This window comes from Chlorocebus sabaeus, chromosome 7, assembly GCF_047675955.1.
Source record: "Chlorocebus sabaeus isolate Y175 chromosome 7, mChlSab1.0.hap1, whole genome shotgun sequence".
Classification (NCBI taxonomy): Eukaryota; Metazoa; Chordata; class Mammalia; order Primates; family Cercopithecidae; genus Chlorocebus; species Chlorocebus sabaeus.
This window is the reverse complement of record NC_132910.1, coordinates 116,745,294-116,765,149: the sequence shown is the minus strand read 5'-3', so window position 1 is coordinate 116,765,149 and position 19,856 is coordinate 116,745,294. Positions and strand designations below refer to the sequence as shown.

General features: G+C 33.8%; 1 protein-coding gene across 2 annotated transcripts in view; it reads right to left on the bottom strand.

The window, feature by feature from the left end:
• Positions 1-19,856, bottom strand: part of TLL1 (tolloid like 1) — a 222,240-nt gene that overhangs the window by 77,376 nt on the left and 125,008 nt on the right. For both annotated transcript variants that reach the window (XM_008000210.3, XM_008000212.3), the window contains 2 exons: positions 13,701-13,825; positions 2,471-2,586 (listed from right to left, as the gene is read on the bottom strand). In XM_008000210.3, coding sequence (XP_007998401.1) covers positions 2,471-2,586; positions 13,701-13,825 — 241 coding nt within the window. The remainder of the gene's footprint in view (positions 1-2,470; positions 2,587-13,700; positions 13,826-19,856) is intronic.

Below are 19,856 nucleotides of genomic sequence, written 5' to 3'. Positions count from 1 at the left end.
TTTATAGATAATCGCACATACAAGAAAAATAAATTAACTCTGAATGCTAATGGTGAGAGTTTTGGAATTGGACAGGAGAAATGCTTTTCCCAGATATTAACTTGCTGTTATGAAACAATTTAATTCGATTAAACTTGTTCCCAAACATCTCATATTCTATGAGGTTTTCTTTTTAAAATCATGTATACTTTAAACTTGTTCTCAAAATTTGTATCTTTTGAAGTTCACTCTTCAGTGATTTTGTAAGAATGACCTTCATAATATATTTTCTGACTCTTATTAAAAGAACTTAAATAAAAAATGATCAACACGTATAACCATATTACAACAGACTTATACTTTTTAAATTAAAAATAACTATATCAAGAACTATGCATGCATTCATGTATTCCAAGTCAGTTGTAACTTTTTGCATCTAAAAATTATTTATGTTACATAAGTGTTTCATTCAGAGTTTCCACTGTGAATACTACAAAAATCTGGACAACTCCATACGCATGATTATCTCCTCATACCATTCAGTTATCATCAAGAACATCAAACTTTTAAAAAAAGTTGCAATTGCATGACCACCACAGCTAATGAGAGCACTTAAGTTCTTCCAGGCAAATAAGAAACAAAGACAAAGTACAAACTACCCACAGGTCGTTTTTCAACCCATTCCCCCTTTCCAGGCTCCCCTACCTAGTAGTCTTCAGTGTCTTTTATTCCCATGTTTGAGTCTATAGGTGCTCAATGTTTAGCTCCCACTTATAAATGAGACCTTGTGGTATTTAAATTTCCATCCCTGCATTGATTCATTTAGGATTATGGACTTTAGCTCCATCTATGTTGCTACAAGGACATGAGTTCATTCTCCTTTGTGGTTGCATAATATTCCATGGTGTAATATTTTCTTCATCCAATCCACCATCAATGGGCAGCTAGCTTGATTCCATGTCTTTGCTATTGTAAATACTTTTTAATTTCTTCTTGAATAAGAACTTAGTTGTAATATTTTATAGAAATTTGCTCACTTTATTCATTGTTTTTAAGTTATTGATATCATGTTCAAAAGATTCTTTTATTCTCATTTTGTTGTCTAAAGACTGTATGGTTCTAATAATCTTTTAATTTTTTCCCCCAAATGTTAGATAATTGTGCTTTCTCTATTATTCTTCATCTTTCTTTATCAAACATGTTTTCTTCTATTTCCCTGGGGTTTGTTCTTGTCTTTTTCTTTTTTTTTTGAGACGGAGTTTCACTTTTATCGTCCAGGCTGGAGTGCAATAGCAGGATCTAGGCTCACCGCAACCTCCGCCTACTGGGTTCAAGCGATTCTCCTGCCTCGGCCTCTGAGAAGCTGGGATTACAGGCGCATGCTAACACGCCCAGCTAATTTTTGTATTTTTTGTAGAGACGGGGCTTCACCATGTTGGCCAGGGTGGTCTCAAACTCCTGACCTCAGGTGATCCACCCGCCTCGGCCTCCCAAAGTGTTGGAATTACAGGCATGAGCCACCACGCCCGGCCTTGCTTTTGTTTTTGACACAGTCTTGCTCTGTTACCCAGGCTGGAGAGCAGTGGTGGGATTTCAGCTCACTGCACCCTCCCTGTAGGGGTTCAAGTGATTCTCCTGCCTCAGCCCCTTGAATAGCTGGGATTACAGCTGTGTGCCACCACTCCAGGCTAATTTTTGTATTTTTAGTAGAGATGGCGTTTTGCCATGTTGGCAGGGCTGGTCTCGAACTCCTGACCTCGAGTGACCCGCCCACCTTAGCCTCCCAAAGTGCTGGGATTATAGGCGTGAGCCACCTCGCCTGACCCATTTCCTTTTGTTTTTTTTTTAATCAATTCAAACTATCAACTTTGTTCATACTGCCTATCATATGTTGTTTTCATGTCATTAACTTTATCTTTTACTATTTACTTGTAAAATATCTTTTATTTTATTGCTCTTTTTCTAACCTCTTCATATGGTCATCTAGGCTTATTAGTTTGGGGTCTGAATTTCATATTTCCTAACATAAGTATTTAAGTCTGTGAATTTTCTTTCAACTAAGTACTACTCTATTTGCATTTTACAGGGTTGGTATTCAATATTTTTCTGATATTACAGTTGAAAATAGTTTACAATTTTCATTATAACTTTTCCTGGTTGAACTGGACATCTAGATATATGTTTTTAAATTTTAAAATATATGGGGATTTTTCTAAGCGTCTTTCTGATACTGATTTTTACCACAATTTCATTTGTGTCTGAGAATATATAATGTATTATTTCAACCCTCCTATTGCATTAAAATTTTTTAAATTATATATTTCAAAAAAATTCCTGGAGTTTAAGAAATTCCCATTATGAATTTTCTGAACTTTTTAGTCTATTTGAAAAATCAAACAAGATTAAAGGAAAAAGCAAATTTATGTTTGAAGGATGATGAACCTTTGTACTTATATGAGAGTAAAATAGTGGGCTTGACAGTATAAACTACCTTCTCCCCTGGGGTCACAGAAACTCTCCAGATGCAGTGTGTGTAAGAAGGGTAGCCATTGGGAAATCCTGGAGAGGAAAGGTTGCCATTGGATTCTTGTAGGGTTTCTCCACATGCTGAAAGGAAAAAAATATAAGATCATTGGTTAATTTGCATAAAAGACATGAATATCATAAATAAAGCCTTGAAGGATTTTTTTAGTATTAGACAAGACTAAATGTTTGTATTTTATAGAAGATGTTTCCTTTCTAAGTAAATTTCTTTTTATGTACCTTACTGGAATTCCAGTATATTTAATGGCATCCCTATGACGAATCACCGAATAAGATTATAAGATAAATAATGTGACATTCATAAAATTCTTCTTCATGGAAACCTTTCTTATTCATTTCCAAGGAGCCAGTAGCCACTCTAAAGCACGCTCATGTTCAGATTAAGGCCAGTGATACCTGGATGACATGGCTCTGGGACCACATGAAACATTTCACTAATATATTTGATTTAAATTGAGGCTAAGTGTAAGTGAATACCATATCAAATTTTTAAAATATTAAGTAATAACTAATGAGTAGTCAGCAAAGATAATATCAAAATGTCAAACACAATAAACTTTTTTTTCAAAATAAGAAAAAATATATATAAATATCATGGAAGATTCAAATTTTCCAAAAAGATGCAAACATTTATTTACTTTTCTCAGTTGAGGTTAAATTTAAAAAAAAAAAAAAAAAAAAAAGCAATTTGTGTATTTTCCTCTTGCTAAGCTTGTCTAATTCCCTGGAACCAATTTTCAGTCATTTGAAATAGCAAATTATTAGCTGCACAGCATGAGGATCTGTGCTCATCCAAGGCCAATTGTCAGCACCATCCTACAATGAATGGGCTTCCCTGTTGCTCTTGCAAGACATGCTATGTGCCATGAACCTAGGCTGCTTGAAGTATCCTTAACTTAAGAATAATTCCTCCACTGCAGCCAGTCCTCTTTATAACCTTCACTTAACAATTTGAAAGAACGGTTCCTTCCCTCTGAAGGACACTGCAATCAAAACGGAGCTATTATCATATTACAAGGCCTTAGCTACCAGCAAGTGAACTCTCATCTCATCAACTTCTTAATAAATTATAAATGGATCTGTATAGCTTGTGTTAAACAAAGAAAGATAGTGAATATGAAAACAAAGCATAGAGCTCTAAAAATAGATATGATATAAATATTCAGAAAAATAGGTATTATGTTTGTACAACACAATAAATTTAAAGTAGGAGTAATGTTTAGTCTGATGAACAGAAAGACAAAAGCAACTTCAGGACAAAATTAAAAAGCTCAAGGTCAAGAATACATAAATCTGCACTGTTCTATAAATCATCCAAGGCGCTTGATAAATGTAAGGTTAAAAAAAGTCTTAGAAAAATGAAAATGTATTAAGATTTCATTAATGCAAACAATGTGCTTCTAAGTAGGATCAGTTAAATGCTAAACAATTATTTGGGAGTTGAGTGTGTTTCTATAAAAAAAAAAAAAACCTATAATTAACAGCAGTTTAAAAATAAATTCTGTAATAATTTAAAACCCCACTAAGCCACAGAGAATGCCAGTATTGAATTTCTTCAAGTGCAATTAAATAAATTACATATACTTAGTCCATAAATGTATGCATACAATACTGTTCTGATTAAGAGATAAATACATGCTAAAAAAAATACAACATACACTAAAAATTAATAAGTCGATAATACAGTGTTTGATTATAATGCAAGAAGTAGAAACATGTTCATTCAAGTTGTGGTAATTACTTGTGAATTTTCTTCAATAAACGTGATTGTCCCGGGCTAGCTGACCCCTACTACATGTTTCAGAATTTGTTGATTTATTCTCAGATATAAAAGTCAAACTTTATTATTTAAAAAACTAAAGGAAAATTAGCCCAAAAAAAAAAACAGTGGACACTACTAAGTCCAAATGCTTAGACTGTTCATTGACAGCAAGGTGAGTGGATGAGATGACATAAGATTTTTTTATTTTATTTTGGGGAAAGAGTCTCAATTTGTCACCCACGCTGGGGTGCAGTGGCTCAATCTCAGCTCACTGCAACCTCCACCGCCCAGGTTCAAGTGATTCTCTTGCCTCAGCCTCAAGAATAGCTGGGATTACAGGCATGCACCAACACTCCCAGCTAATTTTTGTATTTTTAGAAGAGATGGAGTTTCACCATGTTGGACAGGCTGGTCTCGAACTCCTGACCTTAGGTGGTCCGCCTGCCTTGACCTCCCAAAGTGCTGGGGTTAAAGGTGTGAGGCACTGCTTCTGGTCAAGATGACATGTTTAAATGTTGTCATTGTCACTTCACTTGTTAATTACATTATCACATGCAAAGCTCAAAAGCTTTACCCCAGTTTTCTCTTCTGTAAAATGGCTATCACAATAATATAAACTTCATAATGGTGTTTCTTGTGAGAGTAATAATATGTGTGCAACACAACTACTTCTGCAATAATATTAGGGAAAGTAAAAGCATAAAGGACGATTAATGTAAAGAGGCATACGAATGCTCTAATCACAAGAAATGTAAAACAAAACAACTGAGAAGTTGAACTTATAAAACCTTTTATCATGTGAATCATCTCACTTTTAAATTAGGTAATCCATATGTATGTTCCTTCTAGCATACAAAATTGTGTTTGAATTGTGGAAACACCACTTAGATTGTGTGTTGTTAAGGAATTATTGTAATAAATTCTCATTCTTTTAATTACGTGCTACCTTTTTGTTTTGTTTTTTGTTGTTGTTGTTTTTGTTTTGAGACAGAGTCTCGCTCTGTCGCCCAGGCTGGAGTGCAGTGGCACAATCTCGGCTCACTGCAAGCTCCGCCTCCCGGGTTCACACCGTTCTCCTGCCTCAGCCTCCCAAGTAGCTGGGACTACAGATGCCCGCCACGACGCCTGGCAAACTTTTTTGTATTTTTAGTAGAGACAGAGTTTCACCGTGTTAGCCAGGATGCTCTCAATCTCCTGACCTCGTGATCCGCCCGCCTCCCAAAGTGCTGGGATTACAGGCGTGAGCCACTGCGCCCGGCCTACATGGTTACTTTCATAGCTGTCTCCATATTGATCTGCAAATATTTTTGCTGTCTAATGTCTATAGCTCCCATCATATCTCAAAGGTTGAAAACTTCCCCTTCTCCATATTCGGCAGGAACACATTTATAATTTTACTAAGGGTAATGATAACGTAAGTAGACACACAATAATTTGTATTAGGTAAGTCTCCAAAGAAACAGATAAACTTGGCTGGGCACAGTGGCTCATGCCTGTAGTCTCAGAACTTTGGGAGGCCAAGGCGGGCTGATCACCTGAGGTCAGGAGTTCGAGACCAGCCTGGCCAACATGATGAAACCCCGTCTCTACTAAAAATACAAAAATTAGCCAGACGTGGTGGTGGCAGGCACTTTTAATCCCAGCTTCTTGGGAGGCTGAGGCAGGAATCACTTGAACCCAGGAGGCGGAGGTTGCAGTAAGTCAATATTGAATCACTGCACTCCAACCTGGGTGACAGAGCAATACTCCATCTCGGGAAAAAAAAAAAAAAAAGGAATCTTTAGGGCAAAGAAAGAAATAAAAATATGTTGAATCAACTTAGTAGTTGGTTAATTTAAACAATTCATAAATCCATAGTTGTTCCTTTCCATTTTAAATATCATAAATACAATTTTGATTTAAAATTGTTTAAATAAGCAAATATTAAAAGAGATAAATTACTAGAACATTTTAAAATACATTTCTGTTATAACCGCATAGCCAAGCCCAAACCATCCTTTAAAACGAAGCAACTCCAGGAAGCTTTTCTCATCCAGTATGCAGCACAGACAACAAGCAGCATAGCTGGAGAACAGATAGGATATAAAAATAAAGGCAAGAGGCCAACGAGTCGTCCAGAAAAGAGAGGATGCCACCTAGACAAGGGATTCACTACAGGAATGTGAGATACTAAGAGGGCAAAAATAGACCAGGTGCGGTGGCTCACGCCTGTAATCCCAGTACTTTGGGAGGCCGAGGCGGGTGGATCATGAGGTCAAGAGATCAAGACCATACTGGCCAACATGGTGAAACCTCGTCTCTACTAAAAATACAAAATTTAGCTGGGTATGGTGGCACACACCTGTAGTCCCAGCTACTCGGGAGCCTGAGGCATAAGAATTTCTTGAACCCGGGAGATGGAACTTTCAGGGAGCCGAGAGCACACCACTACACTCCAGCCTGGTGACAGAGTGAGACTCGGTCTCAAAAAAAATAAAAGGCAAAAATAATAGTAATAACCCAGGAACTCATTAAGTATCAGGAGAGAAGCAGAGGGAGGAAGGAGGCAACAATGTTCCCCACAGTTCTGGCTTGGGCTGTTGGATGACCCTGGCTACCATTCACTAATTGAGGGAATGTCTGCTGGGTAGATGAATAAACAGATCCATCAATAAATTAAAAGGAATAGCTAAATGCATTTTTTTGCATCTTGGCAATATATTTTAGCCATGAATAATATATACAAAAGCAGCTATACAAAATATATTCTATTTGGAATCTAGGAGAATTCTCTCAAAATATAAGTAACTATGATTTAAGTAATTGAAAAGAAGCTTTAATTCATTTTAATGCTAAATTAAATGAAGCAAGTGTTTAAAACAATGCATTCAAACTCCATGCATGTTGAAACTGGCCTTCCACCCTACAGCCTCCACATAAATGTGCATCCATAGATATGTACATTCCATATAAGTATTGTTTGTTATTAAAAGTAGAAACACTTGTTTATTTGGGAACATAGGTGGTACATATGTTCCTGTGGGAATAGGCAACACTTTTACATAATGATAGAGATTCTAATCCTCAAAATCCCTTTATTTTTAGATTATCAATTTATGTTATACTTTTAAAAATTTCACTATGTTACTTGACATAGTTAAGGAAGACTTACTGAGAGAATAGTAGGGCCAATAGTTGGTCTAAATACTAAGTAGTTATAAGCAAAAGATCATGGGATTATAGAAAAACTAAATTAAGACAAAAAGCAGACAAAGACAAAAGAGTAGCTAAATTAAGCATCTTAGTAATAAGAAGAGCAAGTAATCCTACGAGTAGGGTAAAGTGGAGGACAATGCATTTAGAAAATGAGAATCATAGAAAAAGGAGACCCCAAAAGAGAGAAAATATGAGAACAAATCAATCATTTAAGACAAGAGAAAATACGTTACCATTCATGTACCTTAGAAATCACCTCCTTCCAAATAAACTGCTAATTATTGGGTTAATGGGAAGATGAAGTGTTGTAATAATAGCCATTCTCCTCCCCATGTGGACTTCTGTTGTCTTCACAGTATATGGAATACAAAGGATTACAAGACAGGCAAGTAGCATTAGCTACTAGGTGTCCTTTAAAATGCCTTAATGCTTGAAAGGCTTGGAAACCATCATAAAGACAAAGGATTTGTCTTTTGGAAGCAGTGTCCAGAAACCTGTTCAATCCCAATGTCAAGCAGCTCTACCTTCCTTTCCCACGCCGCTTGTGGCTACGTGATCTGGCAATGAATGAGGGTGTCTTATAGTAGTAGAGTGCCAGAGCTCTAAGGGATCATATTCTTTCTTAACACAACAATGCATAAAGAGACTTTACTCTCCTTCTCTAAAGCCAAGAGCAAGAAATAGCAATGAAAGCAATTGCAAACTGAAAGAAACATATCCTCATACTATCCCCTTCAAAATCTGACCTTATTTCTGTATTTAGCTTTTTCATGATGAGTATGCATTGACTGTACAATAACTAATTGTGGTTTCATATACCAACCTAATTTATATTTTTGGCATATATAAATAAATATAAGAATAGATTACAAGATATTTATCAGCTATAAATTTCATAAAATGATAGTATTATCTTAAGGAAAATTAAAATAGATACATTTTAATGCCATCACTCTTCTGATATGTTCAAAAATTTATATATCATTTAGTAAAGTTCAGCAGTATTTATAGTCTTTCTGTGAGAAACTTGCCCTCTTGGACTCAAGGCTCCACTTATCACAGACCATAAAACCCACAGTCTTGTATAGCTAACTATACTCTTTACCAGGTCAGTATTTTTTTCAAGATTAACCTCTACAAAACAGTGCCATAAAATGCAGATTTAATAAAGCTGTGAGCAAAAACTGATGAGAAAAAAAAAGCTGGCATTAAAAGTAACCAAATATATTTTACTGGCTTCATTTGCCAGCATTTCTTTCATTTTTTAATTTCAACTTTTATTTTAGATACAAATAGTATATGTATAAAATAGTTACATAGGCATATTGCACTCAGGTAGTGAGCATAGAACCTAGTTGATAATTTTTCAACCCTTGCTGCCTCCCACCCTTTCCCATCTAGTAGTCCACAGTGTCTCTTGTTTCCATGTTTATGCTCATGTGTGCTCAATATTTAGCTCCCACTTATAAATGAGGACATGTAGTATTTGCTTTTCTGTGCCTGTGTTAGTTGATTTAGGATTATGGCCTCCAGTTCCATCCATGTGGCTAAAAACGACATGATTTCATTCTTTTTTTATGACTGCCTAGTATTCCAGGTCTATAGGTACCATATTTTAAAAAATCCAACCCATCATTGATGGACACCTAGATTGATTCCATGAGTTTGCTATTGTAAATAGTGCAGCGATAAACATGAGAATGCATGTGCCCTTTTGGCAGAACAATTTATTTTCTTTTGGATATATACACAGTAATAGGGTTGCCGGGTTGAGTAGCAGTTCTGTTTTAAGTTCTTTGAGAAATCTCCAAATTGCTTTCCACCGTGGCTGAAGTAATTTAAATTCCCATCAACAGTGTATAAATATTCCCTTTACTCCACAGCCTCAGCAGCATCTGTTGTTTTTCATCTTTTTAATAACAGTTATTCTGACTGGTGTGAGATGGCATCTCACTGTAGTTTGGATTTGCATTTCTCTGATGTTCAGTGATGATGAGCATTTTTTCATATGTTTGTTGGCTGATTGTACGTCTTCTTTTGAGAAGTATGTGCTCATATCTTTTGCCCATATTTTAAATGGGGTTATTTGTTTTGCTTGTTGATTGGTTTAAGTTCTTTATAGATTCTGGATATTAGACTTCTGTCAGATGCGTAGTTTGTGGATATTCTCTCTCATTGTGTAGGTTGTCTGTTTGCTTTGTTGATAGTTTCTTTTGCTGTGTAGAAGCCCTTTAGTTTAACTAAGTCCCACTTGTCAATTTTTATTTTTGTTGAATCACTTTTGAGGACTTAGTCATAAATTATTTCCCAAGGCTGATGTCCAGAATGGTGATTCCTATGCTTTATTTAAGTCTTCTTATAGTTCAAGGTCTCACATTTAAATCTTTAATTCATCTTGAGTTAACTTTTGTATATGGTTGTATATGGTGAAAGATAGAGTCCAGTTTCATTCTTCTGCACATGGCTAGCCAGGTATCCCAGTACCATTTGTTGAACAGGAAGTCCTTTCCCCATTGCTTGTTTTTGTCTGCTTTTCCACCAGGAATTTCTAACCAAAGAGTAAGAATAAAACAAACTCCAAAGGAATATGCAGATTTATAACCCCCGCCTCTCTGTATGAAAACCAAACACAATCAGAACTCAGTTTATAAACTCTTACTGTCTTCTGGGTCATTCACAGATAAGTCACCCTATTTAGACTTATATGTACAGTTATGAATCTTTAACTCTATTCCATAACTTGCAGTTACTGGTAAACCTACTGCATCAGTGTAGCTTAATGTCATTTGGCTTGCGGTAAGTATATTTATGCCAGTATCATTGTCCTTATCCTGATAAGTCATGAGTGCACTTCATTTAAGGAAAAGAGAAGAACCTTAAACATATAACTATATGCAGGGCTCAAAGCTAACTATTTCAGAAAGAGAAAGAAACAAAAAGGGAGATAGATATATCCACATGCACAGAGTGGCTGAGAGGGGCAGAGAAAGAAACAGAGGAAAAGAGAAAGAACAAGAGGAAAGGAGGGGGCTATTTGGTGAACATTAAAAAGTCCAGCTTATACCAGTCAAAATGGCTATTATTAAAAAAATGAAAAACAACAGACACTGGCAAGGCTGTAGAGAAAGAGAATGCTTACACACTGTTGTTGGGAATAAAAAGTAGTTCAGCCACTGGGGAAAGCAGTTTGAAGATTTCTCAAAGAACTTAAAACACAACTACAATTCAACCCTGCCATCTCATTACTAAGCATATATCCGAAGGAAAACAAATCGTACCACCAAAAAGGCACGTGCGCTGGTATGTTCATTGCAGCACTGCTCACAATAGCAAAGCCATGGATTCAACCTGGATGGCCATCGATGGTGGATTGAATAAAGAAAGTGTGATACATATACACCATGAAATACTACACAGCTATAAAAGGAATGAAATCTTGTTCCTCGTAGCCACATGAATGGAGCTGGAGGTCATAATGTGAAGTGAATTAACTTGGGAACAGAACACCAAATACCACATATTCTCACTTATAAGCGGGAGCTGAACATAGAGTATACTTTGACATAACAATTGGAAGAATAGACAGTACGGACTACTAGAGGGGAGGGACTGGGAGGCGGCAAGGGTTGAAAACTACCTGTTGGGCTCTACGTTTAGAACCGGGATGACAGGATCATTCACAGCCCAAACCTCAGCATCACACAACATTCCCATGTAACAAACCTGCACATATAACCACTGCATATAACCACTGAGTCAAAGATAAAAGTGAAAAAAAAGGCCAAGATAGAAGAAAAAGTCATTCCCAAAGATTTGGGGAACTAAAATTTAACACTAAAAGAGATATATATATATATGTGTGTGTGTGTGTGTGTGTATGTGTATGTGTGTAGACATATATGTGTATATATATGCATACATGTGTGTAGATATATGTGTGTAGATAAATATATGTGTAGATATGCACATATATATGTGTAGATATATGTGTGTGTAGAGAGAGATATATATGTATATTTACATATCTTTTAGCTCTTCCTTACTCCAGGTACTTTATTAGCTGTAATACAGTAATTTGCTTTTCATACGGTTTCAGAAATACAAAATATCTTTTTCACAGATCATAGTGCTTTCTTCAATGTGGTTTTATTGTATTAAACAAAATAGTGTACATATTATTATTTCTATATTTCAAGTAAGAAAATGGCCCATTAATGTATTTTACACAATTGAAATCTAAAGTAGAAACTATACTTCTAATTATCTTCCTGTTTATAACTGAAATATCCAAGAATTGTAGGCTAAAAATTAAATTACAGTATCATAAGCTTAGTTTTTTATTCTTCCTGACTTTCCTACAATTCCGTGTGCAAACAAATCTCTAGTGTGCTTCTCAAATGTAATGTATGTAGACATACATTTAGAGATATAATCAAGATACTTTTATACATAAAGTGGCCATTTACTTAGTTACTATTAATCAAATAATTTTCACTTTTTAAAAGTTGAAAAGTATATGCCCAATGTTACTAGACATTAGTCAAGGATCATCCATATCTTTTTGTCGTAGTGGTATCATTCTCTTATAAATTCATTTTCTCCTATAGAAATTTGAATTTTAAAAATATACCACATATACATGTGTATCTAACATACATAAAATGTTTTCAAGGCATTTATGTAAATATGAATGCAACTTAAGTAAACAACACGAAGTAAATAAATTAATGAATATTAAGTAGAAATGTCTTTTGGTACATGAAAAAATTAGAGAGGCAGACAGATATATTTATACACAAAAAAATGTTGAAAACCCACTTTCATTATTGAATCATTATGATGTAAAAGGTTTTATATACAGCTTTAAACTCCAAAAGTATCAACTGCCCTTTTAAAAACTTAATAGTCCTAAATTACAAGAAAGCTAACAATTACAGTAAAATTGAAAAAAAAAAAATCATAATTTCTTACAATTTTCCTTAGCAAATCTAATATTAAGGAATAGGAAATCCCTTCTCTCAGCAGGATTGTCAACAGAATCCACTGGGTTGAATCAACGACTTAAGTACCATCACATACTGAATTATGAACTTCCTGGGAAGTTCCCAGATATTTCCTGGGATTATTCAACCAACTCACTTTTTCTTGCTCGCACTTGAGTTTTATCTGTCCAACAGAAGGGTTCTATACCATATGTCTATGAGTACATATTAAATTTTTATGAATGAATTAGCTAGCCCTCGTCTATAGCCTAAAAGTACCCTGGACTGACACCAGGAATCATAAAAATTTAATTAATATAAGAATTTCCCAATAACAATATATAAATAAACATAAGCAATTATAAACTCCAGTGATTAAGATATTCATCAGTTCTCTGATTTTCTGCAAATATTATCAGATTTGCAGCCAATTAAAACTTTTATAGTTATTGTTTTATTATATCTGCAACCTTAAGTATCTAGAACAATACTTCCAAAAGTGAATTCTACAAGTAAGTATTGGGTAAAAGGAGGTTTCTTTGGACAAATAATTTGGAAAAGACTGTGTTATGCAAAGTTAAGCATGTTTCTTTGCTGTAAGATATTTCAAATATTGTGAGTATACTGGAGATGCATAGAATCTAGATTTCTAATGTGGAAAACAGAATCTTTTTTTCTTGGACGATTAAGGCATAGTGTTCCCTTAGAACATTAAGACCTTTCATGAAACTTTATTTAGGGGCAAAACATACAGTAGTTCACTTGCAACTGGTTAGAACATTTTTTTTTACAACAAAATTAAAAATTCCAACTGATAAAATTGTAATTTATATGCCATTAATGATGGTACTTGCGAGAAAAGATCATCCAGGATCCAATTCTGAAGTTCAAATAAAGGATATTCTTTTTATGTTAGAAAGGACTATGAAATCATGCAACTATTTAATCAATGACTATCAAGCAACCATTCTATTTTGCTCTTTCACTCATTAAATTAAAAGAAAGAAAACATGCTATCCCTGTGCTTGAACTTGGATTTCAACAACTTGTTTTTATTTACAGCAATTGGATGTTCCATAGTTCCCTCCTGCCTCATTTTATGATTATTGACTTTGAACTATACACATCATTTGCCAACAGGGAGGGAGACAAATAAATGCTTGAGTAAATCATGGCTTATTCATCTGGAAGAGCACAATCAAGTACAGTCATGCTCTTGTGTTTGTGTAGTGCAATACCTGGACATCTATACAGCTTTCTTGCCTGTGCGATATCTCCTTTGCTTAGACGGGTTCGCTGACCAATTGCAGGACGTATGCCATTATCATCACGGGAGGGGAGAATGGTATCCAGAAACATCCCCCTGAAAAAAAGCAGAAGCAAACCACACCTAAGTCACTAAATAAAAACTCATGAATTCCTTACATTTATAAGGTTATTTATTTCAAACTCAAGTCAATCAAAGGGGAACTACACCTTGTGTGCTTTAAGCAGTGTATCAGGCTTTCAAAACACTTTCATCAAAGTAGAAAAAAAAATATGCACATTAAATGTGTATGCCTAGTATAAACTCAACGATGTCATTCATTTTTTTCCTTGAAACACATATGTTCTTAAAAATATGGAATACCTTATAATCTCCCACAAGGTACATTACACCATGACATTTGTTTTGGTTTCCCAAGCAGATCTAAGAATTCCTTAGATTACCAGGTTGTAAAACAATGATTCCTCATAGAGGTCTATTTCCCTAATAGCAAACTACAGTAAACTATGTTGAAGTTACTAAGATTGTAAGAGTAAAACAAAATATACATAGGTTAATTTTTCTGAATTAAACTACTAATTTAACCTAAGTATTCTTAGAAGTCCAAGTATTACAGCATGTGTTTAAAACAACAACAACAACAAAGAATGTCAAAACTTAGGGCAGTTTAAAGCAATTTTTTCAATTTTTCCATCGTAAAACTAGTAAATAAGGAAGCCTAATCAATGCCCTGATAATGTTAAACTACAGATAGTGAGTTGTTTGGGATCAAGATTGTGGTAAAAGATTCACGAATCTTTCCTAATATGCATGACCTAAAGTCCTGAATATAATGCCCTAAAAATACTTTCTAATTTTTTCTTTAATGTATGTCAAACATTTAGAGCTCTAAAGAAGTGGGAGCTTAAAAGTTAAATGAATCGGGAGGCTGTTCCAAGGGTTTGAGGAGTATGAGTTGTGTGTTTGTGGATTTACCAAAAACAAACAACAACAACAATAAATCTTTATATAAAAATATCTTAAATTAAGAAATAAACTTGTATAATATCTTTTAAATTGAGATAATGATGGAGCATTTCTTTCCAAAATTTATAAATGAATATAATGAATTTAAACTAACATTCACATTAAAAGAACAGCATTTTCAGCTCTACTTAGCTTCCATTAGGAAACAGTTTCTAGGTACTGTTCTAGGTACGGATTTATAGCAGTAAATAAAACAAACAGAAATTCCTTCCTTTATGATTCTAATATTCAAATGCGAGGAAAGAGACATTAAACAAATGATTAATAATCTAGGTAGTAATAGGTACTATGGAGAAAAATAAAGGTGAGAAAATGGATATTGATTGTGCAGTGATAGACTGCTTTTAAATAGAGTGATCAAAATGAAACTCACTTGAAAGTTGACATTTTAGTCACATGTGAAGAAAGTGAAGATCAGAGAAATATGGGTAACTGGCAGTAGAGTATTTCCAGACAGAAAGAACAAGAAACACAACAGCTCAGAAATGAGAGGACCCCTAAAATATCTGAGTACCAGCCAGATAATTTAACTTTTACTCTCAGGACAACTGTTAATTTACAGGAAAATAGTAAGCAGATGAGTAATATGATCTACAAGCAATTTTATTACGAACTGCCCTAGCTCCTAGGTAAGGGAAAGGGCACTGACTTTTAGACACAAGTAATTCAAATAGGGAGACTGGAACTCTTTACTACAAGATCTAAACATCTACAGAACTCCATATGTATACTGTCTGAAAAGAGAGTAGAGAAGTAGAGCTAGTGATTTACGGGAATTGAACATCAAAAGTGAGAGTTTGTGCATATTTCAAAAGAAACCACTCTGGGCAGGCCAGTGTAATTGAAAAAGAAACAAATTACAAGGTAGCATTGAGAAAAGCCTTGTAACTTGAGGCATGAGTCAACAGATACATTAATTACATAAACTCAAATTAATGGAGTATTAGATTTCTGTAGTATTTCAGCACTAACAAAGTATTCACTATTTTCTTTTTCTATTTTTAAAAACAAATTTGTGGTCTCTGGGGTTCGATTTTTTCCTAACTTTCAAAAAACAGATTCAATTTAAAAAGGTCAATGGTATCTTGGAGAGAATATATTCAATTTCAGACAACAGAATTATGAATTTTGTTTCATTCTGTCTACTAAGGTAATCTCTCTTCCATTTCAAGGGAGTTAGTCACTCATTCTTTACTTCTTTTTTGTGGTCAGGAAGTTAATAATTATTTTTCTCCATATCCCGACAAGTAATACAAGATCTTACTGAATTTCCTCAGTGAGCCACTATCAATAGGCAGAGACAGATCATATCATGGTTCACTTACTGTTCCTGATTTGTTCTTACTACATTGAAAGAGCAAACCAGCTATGCTTTTAACAAAAATTTGTAAAATTTTACAACTTTTTAAATGAAAAATGGGCAGTCCACAGTTCAGAAGCATGTATATTACAAAATAGTCACTCATATAAAGACCCTATATATCCATTCCTATTCTTCCCATAAGTGATTTCCTAAATATATTGATGGGCAACATCATAAAAACAATTGGAACTTCTATAGACTCTGTGGGTTCAGAATTTTTTAAACTAAGAAACTTCAAACACCTACATTAACAGAATAAAGAACAAAAACCATACGATCATGTTAGCTGATATAGAAGAAGTATTCGACAGATTCAGCATGCTTTCATGATAAACACACAAAAATCTAGGAATAGGAGGAAGCTACCTCAACATAATAAAAACTATATATGAAAATTCCACACCTAATGTCATAATCAATGGTGAAAAACTGAAATATTTTCTTTTAAGATAAGGAACAAGGCAAGGATGCCCACCCTTGTCACTTATATTCAACACAGTACTGAAAGCCCCAGCCAGGGCAATGAGACAAAATAAAATAAAATAAAAGCCATCCAAATTGGACAGACAGAAGTAAAATTCTCACTGTTTGGAAATGACTTGATCTTATACATAGAAAATTCTAACTATTCCACACACACACACACACACACAAACCCTGTTAGAACCAGTCAATGAATTAAGCAAAGTCATGGGATATAAAATCAAAATGCAAAAATAGCTGAATTTTTATACATTTATGGCAAACAATCCAAAAGGTAACTGATTCCATTTACAATAACATTAAAAAAGTACTTAGAAATAAACTTAACCAAAGAAGTGAAAGATTTTACACTGAAAACTAAACACACTGCTGAAATTAAAGAAGAGACAAAGATCCCTTGGTTCCTGAATTGAAACACTTAACACTGTTAAGAATTAATACATCCAAAGTGATCTACAAATTCAATGCAATTTCTATCAGAATCCCAACATTTTTTTTTTTTTTTGCTGAAATAGAAAAATTTATCCTAAAAATCCTATGTGATTTCAAGATACACCAAATAGTTAAAACAATTTTGAAAAAGAAAAAATATTTGAATATTCACAATCCAACTTTGCAGAACTGATTTCAAAACATATTATAAAGATACAGTAATCAAAACAGTGCAGTACTGGTATAAAGACAGACCTATAGACCAGTGAAATAAAATAAAGAGAACAGAAATAAATCACCATGTACATGATCATATTATCTTTGACAAAGGTGCCAAGATTCCTCAATTAGGAAGTGACAGTTTTTTCAACAAATGATACTGAGAAAACTGGATTATCTACATATAGAATAATAAAATTGGGCTCTTTTTAAAAAACACTTTTAAAAAATTAACTCAGTGCATTAAATAAATAAACACAAGACCCAAACTATACAACTCCTAGAATAAAACACAAGGGGAAAACTTCATGGTGTTGCATGTGACCAGGATTTCTTGGATATGACACAAAAAGCACAATCAATAAACCCAAAATAGACAAATAGGATGACATCAAACATACAACATTGTATATATTAAAGGATGCAGTCAACTGAATGAAAAGGCAATGTATGAAATGGAAAAAAAATTTCCAAATTACATATATATATATATAAATAAAAATATATAAATAAAATAAGTGATTTAATCTGAATGTATAAAGAACTTCTACTACTCCACAAGAAAATAATCAAATAACCGGATTTAGACATGGGCATAGGACTTAAATAAAGATTTCTCCAAAGATGATATGCAAATGCCACCAAGCATATAAAAAGATGTACACTGATCATCAGAGAAATGTAAATTAAAACCACAATGAGATATGACATCACACTCAGAATGGCTACTATTCAAATACAAAAAATAGCATGCTGGAGAGATATTTGCACACCTATGTTTATATCAGCATTATTCATAAGAGGCAGAAGCTACACAAATGTCCACTGATGGATGACAAGATAAACAAAATGTGGTATATACTTACAATGAAATATTATTTGGCCTTAAAGTGAGAAAATACTTTCACATGCTACAACATGGATCAACCTTGAGGAACTAATACTGAGTGAAATAAGCCAATCACAAAAGGACTAATACTATATGCCTCCAGTAATATACAATATCAAAAGCAGTCAAATTTATAAACAGGAAGTAGAATGGTGATTGCCAGGGGTTGAGAAGAGGTGGAAAAGGGAAGTTGCTTAATAGGTATAGAGTTTCTGTTTTGCAAGATGAAAAAGTTCTGGACACCTGTTTCACAATAATGTCAATATACTTAAATAACACTACTGACTTTTATGTCTAAAATGGTTAATTTAGTAAATTTGATGTTTTGTGTTTTTCCATAATAAAAAAAAATTCAAAAACTTTGAAGGAGTAGCAGAATGATACCTGTGTCAAATTTTTCTTTTCCTGAAAATCATTTAAATATAAGTTAATAAACAGCTTCTTTAAAGACTCGAAAAATAAAATAATGTGAATGAAACAATGAGGCTATCCTTCTAACAGGTGGATATGATCTCCTGTACCGTAGAAGTGTTGAGTTTATTTATGAAAAATGCATAAAATGGTTTTGAAACAATAGGATAAGTTAATAAACAAAGGCTGATTGGTATTCAACACATAAGCAAGTGTGGGTTAGGCGGACTATAGACAACAAGAGCAGATTAATTTATGGGAAAATATGCAATGTGACATAGAAAAAGAGTATAGAATAAGGGAAAACATACATTTAGAACTTTGCTAAAGATTTATCAACTGTGAAGAACAAAAAGAATAAATCGCTTTTCTCTACTCTCCAGTACCTTCTCTGTTCCAAGGAACCAAAACTCAGGTTAGTTCTAAATAACATAATTCAGCAGCAGAAGAGAGGCACTTGGACTGAACTGGAACCCAAATACCCATTTATTACATGTTTTATAGAAAACTCCATTCCAAGCATTTACCAGAAAATAAAATTCTGTAACTCTTTATGATTAATTTCAGGTCAAATTACTGGGTAGGTATTTCTATCAAAACTTATATTCATATTCCAGAAAAAATAAGCATTTGAATAGTTAATTATATTTTAACAAATGAATACATATGTCTATAAACAATGTACTTTAGAAAAGAGTAATTTTAAAAACACAGTTAACACAAATTTTTTAAATAATAAACTTTGGTTTGGAAAAAATGAATAGTTAATAAATATGTCCAAGTATTAAGGTTTCATTTACACACCCTTCTCTACTTTTTACCCAAAAAAGTTTTATGAAAGCAGTTTAATAAATTTGAATATTTTTCCCTTTTCCTGACCTTGCCTTGAGAAATAGATGTTAATGGACTGTGAAATGGACATAAGTGGGCACAAAAAAAAAAGAGTTGAAATGACATAAGAGCATAAAATGGGCATAAATGGAAAAAGGGGTGAATTCAATGGTTTAACAGTTCCAAATTCCTTACCTGGGAACTATTTGCTTGATGACATCATCTTTAGAATCAAGTAGATCAAAACCCAAATTTATTGCATTCTTTAAAAGTAGCTTTAAGTCATTAATGACATAATTTTAAGGTTAATGAGTGATGAACTATAATTCTAAATTACATGAGGCAAAATATCTTTCTAATCTGTTATTTGACAATTCATTTAGTAACATCAGTTTTTGAGTGTAAGTTGTACTTGAACAGTAGAAAATACACAGTATAAAGCACAAGTCGCCTAGACTGTAACATTCCAACTG